We start from the raw sequence: 17,558 nt of genomic DNA on the forward strand, positions 1-17,558 counted from the left end.
TGCTTGTACCATCAGAAATTCCATAGTAATTCAGTTAATATATCATCATGAATAGCTTCAAGTTAAGAAATCGCCCTTGTAAGAACTCCCCTGAATCTTATTTGCGTTGTTGTCACTTGTTCCTACCATTTTAAGCATCCAATGTAATTATATGGTGTGGATACATTACTCCCACTCGTAATGCAAAACATACTTGATTATTCTAAAAACTAAACGCTTAATTACATAGCAACCAGACTTTAATTATTGGGGTCCGTTGGACATTCACATTACTGTAAGTTTCCAGTTTTTGGTTTTATAAATATAAGTCATATGCTATAAGTGGATAATAAACGTAAAACTATTAATACTTATATCAAATATGGCAATTTTGAAAACTAACAACTAAAAACTGAAAACTATTCTTTCTAGTTTGCAAATTTTTGTTTTTGTTTTCAAAAGAACTGAAAACTGGAAACAAAAAACGATAACAAACAAACCCTTAGGTTATTTTTTTTCAAATTCAATAGCTAAATTAACCAAATTGTTACGGTTAAATAGTACGACTAAACAACAGGCACTCCTATATCTACATGTAGTTCACATTATTAGATCTCACTTTATGTTCGTTTCATTAGAAATTGCAATGCCCATTAAAGTTTATTTCCTGTAGTGCCTTTTTGGTTGAATACAATTGCTTCCTCTTAATGGTGGAAATTAGGAAGCAGAACTTCCACAAAATTGCACTTCCACTGTTGTTGCCAACCACACAATTTCACTTTCTTTAATTTTTCATCCACTCTTTGGTGCATCAACTTTTTCAATCATATACACTTTCTATAGTATATTTACTAGTCTTACATGCACACAATGCATGCGATAACATGTGAAGTAGTCTTTACATTTTGTTTTTTCAAAAAACTGATGTTTATTTTGAATGTCCTACTTTCCCTCTTTTTTTCATTCAAATGAAACAGGTAGTTATCTCCCTATTTTTTTTTTCTTTTATTCCTTTTTCTATTTTTTGATGTTCCCCGTGTGTTGCCTTATATAATAGAGATCTCTATCTTCGATTTTGTTTTACAAATTACAAACAACTTTTTAGCCAATCTCCACCTTTTTTGTTTGAATTAGGACGAAGAGATGATATAAAAGCATTAGATTTTTTAAATATAACTTACACACCACAATTTCTACGGCTTATTTGGAGACCTCCAGATGAGCAAATGAACAAAAACCGTATATGCCGAACATCAGCACCAACAAATCAATCTATATACAAAGACAAAATACATGTACATAAAAGATCCACAAGAAAGCATCAAATAAGAGAAGTGCCCATGGACCAAAACTGACAACGAAATAGATCCTATACACCACCATGTACTCCAACCTAAAGTTCTTTAAGGAAAACGGAGCAAAAAAAACACAAGGAACATTACTAAGAACAAAAGCTATTGGAACCAGGCATAAGAAGATTTCCATAGAAAAAATTGCTTCTAATTGACATGACTTTGGAGTTTCCATCTTTGTTGCTGATCCAAGTAGCCATCTTTTCCAAGAAAGGAATCCACTCTTCAAATCTTTAGCATCCATTGCAAAGTATAACTCACTTTTTGGATTCTTTGGCGCGCTCATCTTCCTGTAAAAATTTGCATTATTACAGGTCAAGTTAATAACACCTACTCTGTGAAGATGATCTGATTGCACAACTGATCAAATTTACATCTAGCAAAGATATGTAACATAGGTCCAATAACAAACATGTTTCTGCACTTGCAGCTAATATACAGCTTTTGTGCATTGAAGTTTCTGAGATTTTCAGTAACATATCAAACATTGTTCAACTGAAGATTTTAGATTTAATTTTAAAATAATTCGAAAATTCGTAATAACAGTTAAAAGTGGGATAGATTATAGAGATAAGAATTTACTTACCGAACTATCACCTATCTTGTCGAAGTCATCATCAAAGCCATCATCTACATCATCTGTAAAACAAGTTTATAAGAAATGAAAAATGAGAGTTAGGCCAAAATTAGATCATAAATAGATAAAATGAGACATTAGGAATCACGTATGAGCAAACAGCATTAATTGATAAGAAATCTGGAGACCAAATCGATATTGGCTCAATGAAGCATATACAAGGTGAAATACAAAATAGGATGTCATAGCTTAACTAGATGAATTTGTATGTACCTCAAAAGTAGTAAACAATTGTATTGTGCTCACTATGGTTGCTTCCTAACATGGGGATCAAAACTCAAGCAGTTTCCACTGATAATTTGATATAAAAAGAATCACTAGTTCTAGCTAGATTTCACAAAGAGACATCCTGTGTGATACATTTCTTTGACATAAAATCCAATAGGTATTAACACCAAAAACAAGCATAAACTGAAAAGACATAGGAGAAAACCATTTCCTAAGACTAGTAGGACTCATCATTTCCAAGCTAATCATGATAAAGTTGAAGAAAATCTAGTAGCATGCCTGTGTGATTATTGCAGGTCATCACACTTAAAACAACAAAGTATGATGTATTTAATGAAAATCAGTATTCCACGACTTGAGAATTTTCTGGAAAGAATATCTAATACTATTACTAATTTCTTAACAAAAAGCTGTTGAAAATTCAGACGTCCAAAATTGTCACTTGCCTCTTTTCTAGTACATTCTTATAGGACTTGACTTAGGTTGCATATGTGCCCACATGGATAATGATCGCATACATAATATATTCACTAAAACATCCCACTTCTCTCCCCCTCTAGGGAGTCTAGGCTCAAGATCCCTTCTCCCTTCTGCATATTCCTTCTTCACTGTTCTCCCCTCGACTTTCCATCAATTTCTCTGTTCTTCTAATCTTACTCCATTTCTTTTCTTAAATCTCAACCACCTTAACTGTGATGCAAAGAACAGCTAGCATAAAGAAAATTTCAGAATATCTCTGGCAAGAAGAACAAATATTAGATAGATGTTTCTGTACCATTCTTATGCATTTTGGACAATGAGCCGGCAGTTCCCTGTAGAAGCCTCATTAGCAGGTAGCAGTGAGATACTTGAAGTATGATATGACTTCCAAATAACAAGTTTCTTTTTAGAGTTAAGACTTCAGACCACTACAAGGACCTAAATTTTGCTAAATGCTGTTGTTAAGCACCTCAATTTCAAGTGTATCATTATGAACCTCAAGTAATAGTTGTTACCTTAATCATTAGAGTTGCTAAGAGAAGGGGAAAATAAAATATTCCTCCCACCATACCTCATTATCTTCTTCCAATCTCTTAAAAAATATTACTTTTCTTACTCGTGTCTCTCATTTTTCACAATCAATATTTGTTCTTTTTTCTGCTATCCTCAATCTCTCAATTTCAGTGAATTTGTTGACTTGAACATGAAGCTAGTCAGCTGCATAGTTTTGTACTTTCCGCATTTTTCTTACTTGGAACATTTCACATTTGAGGAAGTCCCATATTACTTGCAACATCGACATTTTGGCAACATATTCACTCTTTCTCACTCCTATCACAAGGGGTCCCTATGGTATCTCTCTCTACTACATTCTTATGTCATGTTCCAATGTGTGTGTGTGTGCGCCTCCCCCTGGATAAACATCAAATCCCTCTGTAATGATTTGACATGGCTGAAACAATATGATGAATATGACCAAGGATGAACTTTGAATTGATAACTGGAAAATTACAGGGAATAAAAGATAATTTCAAGCTTTTGAGAGGTTTGAATCTCTCGCAAAAAACTATTAAAACTCTTAAAAATGTTTTTCCATACCTTCCCTCTATATAGTTTCTATCCTAGCTAACTTATTCTCCAAGCCACTAATTACTAACTCATAAAGCTATTCCCTTTCTTCTATATCAGTTTATTGCACCCTCAAATTCCACCTCTTTTTCTTGTAGATGTATACGAATAACTCATATTTTTCAACTTCAAAACTATGTAAACATGTCTCAAATTTTGAGCGTAAAATCAGTTGAATTGCCATTCTCGTCTCCACCATCACATATAAACAATCATAAATGCAAAATCAAGCCTTTCATATCACAAAACTAAAGTGTCCAGATGCTATCTTTATTTCTGAGTATAAAGATAGGTTTTAAATTTGGTATATCTGCTCTATTATTTCTCTTTGCTAGCACCATACTCAAATCATGCAATCTCACTCCAATAAAAGCCATGAAATAGCTATTTATCTTGAGCTTAACAGATTTTCAGTATCCAGCCAGTTTGTGAATACAATAATCAACCGGCTAGTAGAAAGAGAAAAGTATCAGGTGTTGAGTTTGATCTGATGAGATCTAAACAGATGGATAATCTGTGGAGAGATTGAAAGTCTAAATTATTTGTACGTTGGGATTGAGGGTTTTGAACAATATAGGGAATACTTGTTCTATGAACAAACAATGAACTATTTGTTGGAGGCAATCCCTAGCCCCCTTTGAAGATTACATCTCGAGTGATCAACATATATCACCACAAAAGGACTTCTACAGGCAAAGGAGAAAGAGATGGAGGGTGGAGGAAATAGAATGGAATACTGAACATTGGGTGGTAGTCTAGCACTCTAGACTCTGGTGGGGAAGTTTATAAAATTTTGTTTAAGAAATGATGTATTCATTGCTTTGTTTTGCTTTTATGGAGGACAATTCTTTACCCTAGTTTTAAAATGACAACAGTTTATGTAACAGCAATAACACTTGAGATCCAAAATGATAACACCTGAAATTCCAGGTCTCTAAGGAATAAGGATAACATTTGACAATTCAAGTCTTTAAAGATACTTTTTGGCAAAGTCTGGTCTTTAAAGTGGTCTTAAGTTATTCCTTTTAGGTATCCCTAATAATCCACAAGCCACTGAAACCTGAGTTTGAAAAACACTTCGGAGAAATGATATTTTACAATTAGGTAAATACCTCAGAGTAATTTGTTACTTCAAGACATTAAATAGTCTTCCTAAAAATTTTGCTAGATTTGTCCTCCACTTCATCGTCTCTTTTGTTGATGTGTACGTTTATAGGCTTATCCTATCTCACATGACTTATCTCCTATTTCCTAATCACAGGTTTGGTAACCAAAAGAGTGCATGCAAGCTATACAATCACAGTAGCAGAACAACATATAAAGTATTCATTAGAAATATAATGGGATTTGACTAAGTGTAATATGTTTTCCCAAAATGTCAAAACAGTGATTTTCAAAAGCACCTGGCCCATCACTGTCTCCAAGGTCTCCTAGAAGAAAGACATCCAAATCTTGCTCAGCCGACGACGTTGATGTCTTGAGTGTCCGAGTGGGTTCTGCTCCATCAGGTTTAGACACAGCAACACTTTCAACTATTTCCTTTTCCTTTTCTGCTTTAGCTTTCTCTTGTTCTGCAGCCTTTAACTTCGCCTCCTCGTTGTACTTTTTCTCATACCTGATTATAGCAAGAAAAAAGTATGGGACAGCTGAACTAGAAGAGGCAACTAAAGAGCACTGAAACAGTGAGCCAGAAAATGATGCTAAGACAATACTTGTAGAGCAATTCTATGTGTGCATTTCAAACTTACGTAGTATCATGCATACATTTAAAGTCATTTTGAAGCCAAAGTTTTCACATTTCAAGGCTTTTTTTTACCAAATGCATACACATGCTCAAGTAAAGTGGGACTAGCCCTTTCAAAGTTCAAATACTCTCTCTATATATTGAACATGGTAAGAGCGAATAGCAACAAATCAGAAACAGTGTGAGACAATTGTACTCTGTAAGAGGAAACAAATCATGCTATGGTGAATGCTTAAAAAGCCTCAGCAAAACAAAAAGAAAACACCACATATGTCTTAACATTTCCATTTGGATCCTCAAGTGAAAGCAATGTGATGAAATCATCTTTCATGTAAAGGCAATATAATATGTTGAACAAGTGCCAAAGATTTAAATACACATAATACATTTTACCTGGCAGGACTCAGAAGCTCCATCAACAGACCTCATAATCTAAGACCACAGTAGAGTTCTAAAGCGAACAAGGGTAGACAGCAACAATATAAGTAAGTCATTAGTCAAGTACGTGCTATTAGAAATTAATTACGGAAATCAGTTGTCAAGAAAACGAAATTTAGCGACTATGCAAGAATGTATTCCATAGCTGATCTCATCCATGAAACAGCAATATCCTTTAAACAGCGACATCAAGGGACCATTTCTACTCTGGTAATCATCTTCACAACTATTACTTCTTGTCTTACTTTACAATATCTACAACGCTTCTTCCACCACACATCATGCTGAGATATCTCCTAATAAATTGTACCTAATTCTCAATAGCTGCTTAGTTCTTGGAGAATATATCTGGCTCAAGCTTCAAGGGATGCAATAACGTGTTTTACTCTTTCACTGGCATTAAACAAAACCAAGACTAAGCATAGTTTAACAATTGAAACCCCCCCCCCCTCCCTCTATTCCACGTGCAAAGTTATTCTCTTGCATCCCAGGCCAGCCACAATTAGTGATGGTTTCACACAAAATAAGAGCTGGCCAAACTATTACTCCATAGTCCATTTATTAGGGGTTATGTTTTACCCTATTTTAGGGTTGCTTTTTTACGTCTCTTAGAAAGCTACTAACACTTCGCCGAAGAGTTTCCTGTACATGTAATAGTTATCCACAGGTAATAAATGACATGTATGATAATTAGCAGATGCAACAGGAAGCAGATAAACTAAATACATACCTAATTACCTATAGACTTTATTCTTTAAAAAATAAGTTACTTACGGAGCTATATGGCTGTTGACAAGCATAAAATAAATTCTCCAGAACTTTCTTTCTTTCATAACACGGGGGCACAGCTCATATCGTAGCTTTGAAATTTCCTGCCAAAAAAAGTACATAATAAGACAAGGCAGACAACATAACCACTGACATGTATATGACATTCCAAAAGCAAGCAATATCAAAAATGAAGAAAGCAAATTTAGTGTCCCCTTTAAACCACTCGATTAAGAGAAAAATAATGGAGAAAATGGGGTTGTATTTTACTCCCAGTCAAATAATAAAGAAAGATGGAGGATGAGGGATATGGAAGCAGCTAAATTCTCAAATTCCAACCCATTCACCTATGATGAGGGATATTTGTCTTCCCTACATCTTATCTTCTCTTTTCCTTTCAGTTGTCAATCACACTCAAGCGAAGCATGAAGCAATAAGGATAGAAGCCACCGAGCTATTCAAATGCAGAATCAGATATCATGTATTGCGACAAAGAAATGTGAAGGGGGAAAAAGAAATGCAACCTTTACTGTTGACAACATAAGAGTGGCATGTCTTGCCTGCCACTCTGTAAGATCCTGTCGCACATTTGAGACTGCGGGAACATCAGACATTGGAGCATCATCTGCAAAAAAATGCAATACTTAATATCAGCACATAGCAAAAATTTGAGAGTGATAATAAAAAAGAATCTTTGAGAGAGGGTTTTATCAATAAGACAAACCAAATGATAGTATGACAACTCCTTTTTCATTTATAACAAACGTCTAGCTTTCCTCTCTCCAATACCCCGCCCAAAGTAGCCAAACAGGAGTGCAACAACCAACATACTTACATAGAAAGAAACAAATGGGATAAAATCTGGGTGGGGTAAAGGTGATATAACCAAAGATACAGGGGAAATTTATTCACTCAACATGACATCATGCCATGGTAATTGCAGAGACCAGGAGCAACAACAGAACATCTATATGTATATGAGAAAAGCAATTAGGGGCATTTCTGTGATTACACTGAACATCAATGTCAATAGCTTCTAAAAAACTTGCAAGCAAAATTTCGAAGGATTTTGACACATCAATAAGAATATTTTTTTTTGAAATCATCTCATAAGAATATGAGTCTCATCCCAAAAATTGCGGGGATTTGGTTTCAGCATGTCAAAACAGCATATTTGGCAAAGCAGGGTTGGAAATAAAAACCTTTGGGCTTCAATTGTTCAACAAGAAAATCTACACAATTCCTCTTTCTTTGAAAACAAAGCCAAGCCTCGGATTCAGACCTTCAGAAGCCAGTTAGAAATACTAAGAATACCTTACATAAAGGTATCAGGTTCGAAATGGGTGATGGCACTGATGTTTACTTTTGGACAGACAATCAGTACTCTCATACTAGCTTAATTGAATTACTTAATCTTGACCTTAATACAATCGTCAATATTAGCTTGAAAGTTAAGACTGTATTCTCTTTTCAAAGGCAATGTTATGTTTGCTTTTCGGAGGCAAAGTAATGCTCTCTTTTCGCAGGCAATGTAATGTTCCTTTTTCACAATCCTTGGTTCCTTACTTCCTTCTCAAATCCTGCTCGGCCTCAAGTGATTTCTCAGCTAACACTAATTGCCTCGCTCATGGCATCCATTGCCAAAATAAGGTCTAGTGGTTTTTTAATTGAATATGGCTTCTTGACAGTATGCCTAGGTTGAAGATACTTTTGTGTCAGACCCTTCTAAATGGTCTTCCCACTCGTGATAATCTCCTTCGTTGTTCATTACAAGTTCCCTATTCTGGTACCCTTTTCTACCTCGAAAAATGAATTCTTTGATGGTCAGTCACCCGTCACTTCTGATTCAGTCCCCTGCATAAGAGAATGGTTTGGGTTTCATATCACTTCCCGATTTTTTTCAACTACACTTGCCTCTCTCCTGTCCTAGCACTGTGCTTCGTTATCTACGTTTATTGTTGGCTCTAGAGTATCTAGACAATATGCAATATTACTGTGTTCCAAAATGCTCAACCTATTCCTAATAGGATCTTTTTCCATGCCTGGCACTCCCATCTTATAAGGCAGGCCTGACGTTTCATGGACAATGCCTGTTCATGCCCTGAGTTTTGTTTTACTCGAAGGGTTCCCAATGTTATCAATTTTATACATTTCCACCTCTACGTAATTCCTTCAGGCTCACTTTTGATGGTTCAGCCACCTTGCATATGGCTATCACCGATTTTATAATTCAGGATAGCTTGTAAAGGTTCTTGCTACTCATTCGAGATACCTTGCTTCCCCTCGTGTTGCCGAAGCCTGAAACCTTTTCACGGGCCTCCTTTTTGCTAAGCAACACAACTTCGCAATCTAGCTATGGTGGGTGACAAAGACATTATAATTAACGTTCTTCATGGTACTTGCAGATGCCCCTGGATTCTCCATACTCTAATTGACTACGTCCATCACCTGCTCGCAAACTTCACCGATCTTCAGATCTATCACTCTTTCCAAGAAGCCAATAGGGTACCACGATACATATCAAAACTATCCCATACTTTGTCTACTCCAGCCATTGTTGTTTCTTCTGGGTCTGATCTGAATTGTCAGTTTGCCACTCCCTCAATTTTATTTTATTTTGATTCCCTTCTTTCTCTAGATACTGTTGGGTATCCTTAACATTCCCTCTTTTACTTCTATTAAAAGGAAAAAGAGGTTGGACGTGGAGAAGCTCCCTAACCAAGTGCCTAAATCCTCATATAGTAATAGATTTACTTCCCCAGTCCCACATAAAGTTCCTTATTGCTAATGTGACGTCCCAAAATAAAGTTCTTATACCTTACTTTACTCATTCCTTCCACTCATTTTATAGTATATAATTTGAAGAGAACTCCTTAAATTCGCGCCAAAATCAAATAGGTGTTTTAATCTGGGACCGAGAAAGTATATAGTCTATATAGATGTATGAAGAGACTATGAGAAAAATGTCAAAGATGAAGGATCTTTTGATATATTTACATAAGATGCATCCAACTACTTCTTAATCTTTACATTTCAATTTGGATCAAAAATTTATAAAAGGATATAAAGAGACCAAAATAGGACTACCATGCAAATGACTTAAAACCAGTTCAAAACCAAATCTCTCTATCGCATTAGAACATCATTACTAGCACAACAAGTTGTTTCCTTTGTGACACTGCGACAAAGAATCGCCCAAACCAAGTTACTTTCACCAATAAGTATTGACCTCCTGGTCATATCTTTTGTTGAACTCTTTTTTGGTGAATTTTTTAGAACTCTTTAAAGACCCTTTTCTCATAGAATTTATCAGCAGTCAGTTTTAACTTTTTCGCATAATCTCCATGTTTACCAGCCTACGTATTCCCCTCAGGCCTCAACTTCTAGACTCCACAATCAGATTCTTTGCTTTGCTATTCCACCAGCAACATACAACTTCAGCTTTAAGTACTCACAGTGGACTTTTGAGATCCCCCATTTCTCCACATCTTTCAATGCGCTCCCTATACTTTTATCCAGTCTCAGGGTCACATCCAAATATACACTAAAGCAACATCTGATGCAAATGTAGCTCTTTAGTTTCTCCCTCTCTGACTCTACTTGCTTGTTCCTTCCTACGACAAAGAGATGGCAACATGCAAACTATTCTCACTTTGGGGACTTTTGGGAATAATTCTCCACAGTCCTGAGGTTTATAAAATGTCTCATAATCTATGTGTTTTTCCAATTTCGCTCAATATGACCCTCTTATTAACAAGCATATAGTTCATTCATACGTTGATGATAAGATGTACACACAATAATATCCTACCATAGAATGTAGCAAGCAGAAGAAATAGATTAGTTTCTCTACAGATCTCAAAAAATCATATGTTCTTCCCTTCCCTTCTTCCCGAGCCCAAAAATGGATAAAAATGTGAAATGCATAGTACGGTCAAACAAAACACCAAATTGAGCCTCCCTTGAGTTGAACAATTCCCCTGTTCCACACTACCAAGTGACAAAATGACCTCTATGATCAAAGAGAACCTTCATAACTGAAACTCAAACTTCCATAATACACACATTACACTAAAACCAGCAAGAAACCAACACATTCAGCGGAAATGTTCCCAATAACATAATATATCTACCTTACAAGTAAATCCATTGTGCTTTTTGCTAAACATTATAGAAAAGAAGCCTCAAAAACTCATACTAGGGATACATTCAACTTAGAATGTAACGAATCATCAATGCTTCATACCTAAGTAACCCAACAATCATTTCAGTGCCCTCTTCACTTAATTTCCTACTTTTCTTATACTTTCATCATGTCGTTTCCTTCTCTAAAATAAGAAAATCGCATAAAACTAGCCCAACAGAGCTACAAACCAAACTTCCAATAATCACATCGAACAACCAATACTCACCAATCAAAACATCATAACAAGATCCAAAATTAACCCACATTACAAAAACCCATTCACGAAAAACCCACATTATTAAAATCACAAACAAATCCAAAATCACAAAATTAAGAACATAAAAAAAAAAAAAAAAAAAAAAAAAAAAAAAAACCATACCAGGAAGTGGGAAATCCTGAAAAGTACTCATTTCAATCTCCTTAACAAATTCCCTCAATTCATCAGAAATCCCAAATCTCTCAAGCTCTTGAGAAGAAACCTCCATTTTCTTTTGATCATCCGACGACTTAGAAGCATCGAGGAGAGAAAGAGACTTGATCTGATCAGCGCGCATCATGATTTGATTTGATGCTTCAGCAGCCAACTCTTTTGATCGTTTTGCGGTCTCAGATACGATGTCAGCGATCCGAGAACTGCCGCTTATTGTAGAAGTGAGTTCTTGGGAACGTTTTGCTGCTTCTTTTGTTAGTTCTTGCGATTTTGTTGCTGCTTCTTCTGCAAACTTCTTTGCTTTGCTCCAAAAGTCCATTTTTTTTTCTGGGTGCAATGTGAGTTGGGAGTTTGGGAATTTTGGTGATTAGTGTGTGTATGAATGTGGGATTGTTTTTTTTTTTCTGAAGTTGAAATTGAGCTTGTGAGGAGATGATGATTGAGTTTTTGTGAGGATGCGAACTTGGGTGCTGTTGCAAGGAAGGACTGTGGAGGATGATCACGTATTCACGTGGTCTTGGAAACTGGAAAATAATCTCAAACTTTACCCATTTTTTTCCAAATTTTTTTCTATGAATAATGTTAAAATGGGTATAAATTTCTCACATGCGTCAAAGTTCAAATTAATTCCATAATTTTCGCCCAAATAAACTACTACTCAGAGTAGTGGTTCACTTTAAAATTAATCGCTACTCAAAGTAGCGGTTAAGTAGAGTAAACAGCTACATAGAGTAGCGGTTTATGAGAATAAACCGCTACTCCAGGTAGCGATTCCCTGTAGGCAGCAACTAAAACTCTGGTTTATATGAACCGCTACTCTTTATATGCACCAGAACCCACAGCCAGTGATGCTTTCCCATAACTGGCTAAAATGCCAGAAACATTACAAAATAAACTCTCCAACCAGCAATTCCAGCACCAAATCTCTCCAATCACCCAACAACACAAAGTTTATCCACACATCAATCACCAAACACCAAGTTCATGCAAATTTAAATTTATCCAAGAATTTCTTAATGATGAAGAGAGATTAAGAAAATGACATATAACGATAGATCAATCACAAACATAATTTAAAATGTAACATAGCGTTAACTAACTAACTACACAAACAATAAATGAAAGTGTTAGGCCTCCATCTTCTTCTTTGTGTAGGTCTAGATGAACTAGGTGTGGACTCATCAAACTCCGCAATGGTATCAAGAGAAGACGGAGTGGTAGCTGAACGTCGTCGATAGATCCTATGACAGACTGGAGGCAAAAGCTTAGGTGTCGTGGTAGATGTGTGGGCAGCGGACATAAAAGATGTAGAATTCGATGTATGTGCAGCAGAAGTAGGCACGCCCTATAAGATGTGGTCATGTCCATATCGACCAACAATATTAATGCACAGGCCCCTCATGGTCTGCAATGTGTGCGCATACAACTGGCGCCCCATATCTAGAGGCAATGACTCAGCGGCCTCCATTGTAGTACTGCACCTATGACCAACATCAGATAAAGTATGTGCCTGTATAGAAAGAAAAATATACATTAAGTAGTTTCAAAAATAAATAAAAGTATAAATACAAATCATGTGACTTACCAATACTATATCTTCAGATGCAGGATGATAATGTGTAGAAGGGAGTCGCCTCAATGAATCCGTCATGCGCAACCTCGTGATGCAACGATACCATATCATATACTCCTCAATGGCATGAGTACGACCACTAAACGGAGTACCATGAACAACATGTCTCTCGCGCTCACCCCATTGCGCTATGTAAAGTCGATGTTTGAGCGAATAATTCTTGTTCTTCAACCTCCGATCTATGCCATGAATGGATGTGCTCGCATCACAAGGTGTAGGAATAATCTGCTCAAATCTAAACTGGCCCATAACTCAATCGGAAAAATGAAACTCCACAATGTCGAAACAAATAAGTGGAGTCAATGTGCGCCACACATGTCGATCAGCTTGACATATAACATGTAACAACGCGAGTCTCACCTCAGTATACGGATGCCAAGTCATCTACAAAGAAAGAAGGTTGCAAATACTAGGCATGTGAGAGAGGTCTACTAATGTATACTTCCTCTGTTTCTTTTTACTTGCAACAGTTTGACTTTCACGCTTGCCAATGCATAATTTCAACCATCAATAAGTTTACTTACCGATAAATAAAAATTATAAAAATATATATTCGAAAAATATACATTCAGACGAATCTAACAAGATCCCACATGAATATGTTTTTCCTTAACTATAAATCACCATACATAAACTAAGTAGAGTTGGTGAATAGTGTAAAAGTCAAACCGTTGCAAGTAAAAAGAAATGGAGGAAGTATAAGTTAGGATGTGAGACGTTATCTACCTACTCGTCCGTCTGATGGTTAAGTGCATCCGTGTAGTAAGAAAGCCCACTTGCTAAGAGGGACCTGGTGAGGTGTACCGAAGCCAACTGAAAATAAATACACATTAATATTCTTCTAAAAATGACATTAAATAAATAGCATTAAAAAATGTGAGACAGTGCATATTACCTGACGGCTAAGGGCTCAACCCCCCGGAATATGCTGGAAGCCTAAAACAGGAACGCTATCGTCAAACTGTGGAGGTGGGTCCCGCACCCTCAAAATCTCCGGCATGTTTATGTGTATGTGGTCCTATACCCAAAGCTGTAACAATACAGGTCCACCTAACTCCCTCGCACCCCTCTGTGATTCCCAACATAGCTGTCGATACAAGTATGCATGGGTCGCACTGCCCCAACTATATGTCCCTGCTACGTCCAGATCAGCGAAGAGCGGGATATAAATCACCTTGACTGTATCTCCACTCTTGTCAGCAAAAAGAATGGAACCCATCAAGACAAGAATGTAATCCTGTGCGAATCTCTCCACTGTCTCCTCGTCAGCATCGTTCGGCAAAAACAAAAACTTAAGTCGAAGCCATGTCAACCTCAGACGAACCCTGGAGAACTTTGGGCTCTTTCTCTGGAGTGGTGGGACAAATCCCTAACAACTCGTGCACGGTTGTAGCCTAATTAGCCTCGCTTGAACCAGTAACAGGTACCCTGTGCACTCTAAGTCCAAGGATAATAGCGACATCTTCTAAATTAATCGTCGCCTCCCCGACAGACAAATAAAGTTATGTGCCTCCTGCCTCCATAGCTCCACTAATGCCATCAGAAATGGTCGATTGATCTCCAAACCTCCCCCTACCAACCGATGGATGCCGAGAAAACCAACACGCTCAACATACCAAAGAAACCCTATCTGAACCTCCCAGTCAAGAGTGAGACTATGATGATGCAACCGACATGATGATACCGTTTCCGCTACTCCCCTTCAGGCATCCTCACTCTGATGCTTGTCCTGGAGGGTGAGAACGTTGCGATCAGTGGGACCGGAAAAGATGGATTGCGCCATCAGACCTAAGAACAAGAAAATTAACATAAGTTTGTAACACAATGGAAAAAAAGAGCGACTATGATAATAACAACACATTATATCTTAGTGAATATGATCATATAAATTTATGTTTGTAATGACAACAGATTTACCCAGATGTTCCCTCTTCGTTCTTATCAGGGAATCTTTGCTTGTTATGTCCCAAAACCTTACAAATGCTACAACAATATTTGTTGGGCCTGTCAGCTGCATTCATTTTATTTTTTATTCAAGCGGACCTCGGACGTCCAGCTCAACACTTTAGCCCCTCATCAACTATAATTCTCGGACCACAATATGACATATTAGTTGTAAACCGCTAATCTCAGTAGCGGTTATACCTTGTAGACCGCTTATACCAGTAGCGGTTTCCTTAGTTTAACCGCTACTCCTATTTACTTTGGCGACAATTAAAAATAATAATTTTTTCTCGCATCCAGTTCTACGTGGATGATATGCAAAGAAATAAGATGGACTTTGACGCAAAACAAGAAATAAAACTTGTTTTTCCAATATCTATGGAGAACATTCAATTTATTCTATGTTATTGTACCTATTAATTTTTTTTTTCACATAGTACCCTACAATTTTTTAGTTTTCTCTATGATACCCCTATTATTTCTTATTCAATACAAATACATAATGGCCCACTAACTCCATTATTTTTAGGAACCCTATGAACTTTTCTCCTCTAATTCCGAAATTCTGCTTTCAAATCATTTCTTCTTCTAACGGTATCATGAAGATTTTCAAATTTAAAGAAGCAACAATAAACCTACAGATTATTGGATTTTGGTGGGAAATTTTGCCTCCAAATGTTGTAAAATAAAGAAACTAACAATCAACTTAATGAAGGGGTACCATAGAGAAAACTTTAAAAGTTGAAGGATATTATGTAAAACAAAAAACTATAAAAGGTATATTGTAGAATTTCAGAAAATAAGGATACTCCACAGAAAAATCCAATTTTTTTTTTTTTTTAAAAAAAGCTCTAAATTAGAGTCATATAAGGGGCTTTTATTATCAAATAATCTAATTTCATCACAAATTTTAATATTATGATGAGAAACTAGTTTTCAAGTGTCGAAGAGATGCCTTACTTGGAAATTACAGTATCCAAGGCGAGTGACGAAGAAAACACGCCAGTCCCTCACCAGAGCCGCGACACCGTCACTCTCTTTCCTTCACTTCCCCTCTCTTGTGCCTTGACTCTGCTTCGTCGCTGCTACTGCTTCTACTTCCGCCGCTGCCGGAGTTCCGAAGGTCGACGCTGAATCTGGGCAGTTTTTGCCGCCGACCTCCCGTGTTGTCGCCTGTGTCGCTCGCTAGAGCTCGTCGAGGTCTCTGTCGTGTGTTCTTCGTCCCTGCTCCAAGTGAGCAGAGGTACTATACCCCCTTCCCTCCTTTCATTTCCCTATAGAATTTGTTTTCAAATGATAAGAAATGCAAGCCCAATTACTACCCTTTTGTTAATTAATCTAAGTTGGGCTTAGAAACTGATTTACATTAGTTAAACTAACTCCATTCAATTGTTGCATGTAGATTATTTGGGCTCAAATCTGATTTTTTTTAGCTACTTAATAATTAATGGGCTAATGGAGTTAAAACTAAAATTGATTTGCCTAATTAAACTACCTAATTCATTTTATTCTTTGACTTGTTGAGCTAATGAAAGACTAAATTGATTTAATTAGTTTTAATTAAGATACTTAGTCTAATTCTTTTAATTGGGTTAATTTATTCCTATGATTAAGTTATGCTATACTAAATATTTTTAGTATAGGAAATGGTTATAAATGATTTATGTTAGATAATTTTCATCAATCTATGTTGATGGCATTTTAACAACAAAAAATTAAGGCATTGAAATGTGATGTGCTCATGAGAGGCAATCTATCTTTCTTGATTTTAATGTTCTTAGAAAATTGTATACTAATGAAGTTATGTTCTTGGTTTTGAACCTGCTATTTATGAAAGTTGTATGTATATTGTTGTATATTGTCGCTGATGGTAGTTTATCGAATTGTGAAAGTATGATGACATTTGTGCTATGTATGCTAAAAAATATTTAAAGATATGAGATATTCTTACAGATATCCGAATTATGCAAATGTATACGTTATGATCATTCTGAAACAAACTGAAACTATAAGAAGTATGACTCTAATATGAAATAGTTGCTATGTAAATGATGTTTATCAAATGATCTTGAGGCTATGTGGTATGATGATCATGATGTTATGAAAATATGAGTATGATGATGTTAATGATGTTTCATGATTATGATTACAATGATGTAATGTAGTTATGATATGTAAAAGGAATGAAACATGATAAAGTAAAGTGGAAGATGGTTCTTGGCATGTATGTGGGAATCGAAAGTGTCACCTATGATGTGGCCCGCCTTTCTGATAATATGTGGGCACCGAAAGTGTCACCTATGATGTGACCGCCTTTCTGATAATATGTGGGCACCAAAAGTGTCACCTATGTTGTGGTCGCCTTTCTGTATGTGTTTAGGGAGACGTCCCTATATGTGATACTTGCCAAGTTACCGATGTAAATAAGTAAGATGGAAAGATAAGGATAAAGCTTATGAAATGATATGAAATATTGTGATGCTTCTTATATGTTATGATACTATGAAGTATGATGACTCTAATGTTACGAAAATGTGATTATGAATGCAATTATGTGTTATGATTTCACACACTATGTTATCGATGTATGATGTGAAAGATATGTGATGAC

The 17,558-nt window shown here is 36.3% G+C and overlaps 1 protein-coding gene across 1 annotated transcript; it reads right to left on the bottom strand.

The window, feature by feature from the left end:
* Positions 1 to 1,221: 1,221 nt before the first annotated feature.
* LOC104893937 (uncharacterized) lies at positions 1,222 to 11,927 on the bottom strand. The gene is made up of 6 exons (XM_010680078.4): positions 11,320 to 11,927; positions 7,279 to 7,379; positions 6,761 to 6,858; positions 5,208 to 5,419; positions 1,918 to 1,970; positions 1,222 to 1,621 (listed from the first exon to the last, which is right to left on the bottom strand). The coding sequence occupies exons 1-6, from the start codon at positions 11,687 to 11,689 to the stop codon at positions 1,589 to 1,591; spliced, it is 867 nt and encodes a 288-aa protein (XP_010678380.1). The 5' UTR covers positions 11,690 to 11,927; the 3' UTR covers positions 1,222 to 1,588.
* Between the last annotated feature and the right edge of the window lie 5,631 nt (positions 11,928 to 17,558).

The sequence above is a fragment of the Beta vulgaris genome, chromosome 5, assembly GCF_026745355.1.
Source record: "Beta vulgaris subsp. vulgaris cultivar EL10 chromosome 5, EL10.2, whole genome shotgun sequence".
Lineage (NCBI taxonomy): Eukaryota > Viridiplantae > Streptophyta > Magnoliopsida > Caryophyllales > Amaranthaceae > Beta > Beta vulgaris.

What these genes read in the sequence shown, in the direction of transcription:
- LOC104893937 (XM_010680078.4), bottom strand. Translation starts at nt 11,689, where the DNA reads ATGGACTTTTGGAGCAAAGCAAAGAAGTTTGCAGAAGAAGCAGCAACA. An exon ending in GTCAACAGCCATATAGCTCC is followed by an intron (nt 5,420 to 6,760) that starts GTAAGTAACTTA and finishes TGCTATAATCAG; the next exon opens with GTATGAGAAAAAGTACAACG. An exon ending in ACAAGATAGGTGATAGTTCG is followed by an intron (nt 1,622 to 1,917) that starts GTAAGTAAATTC and finishes AAATTTTTACAG; the next exon opens with GAAGATGAGCGCGCCAAAGA.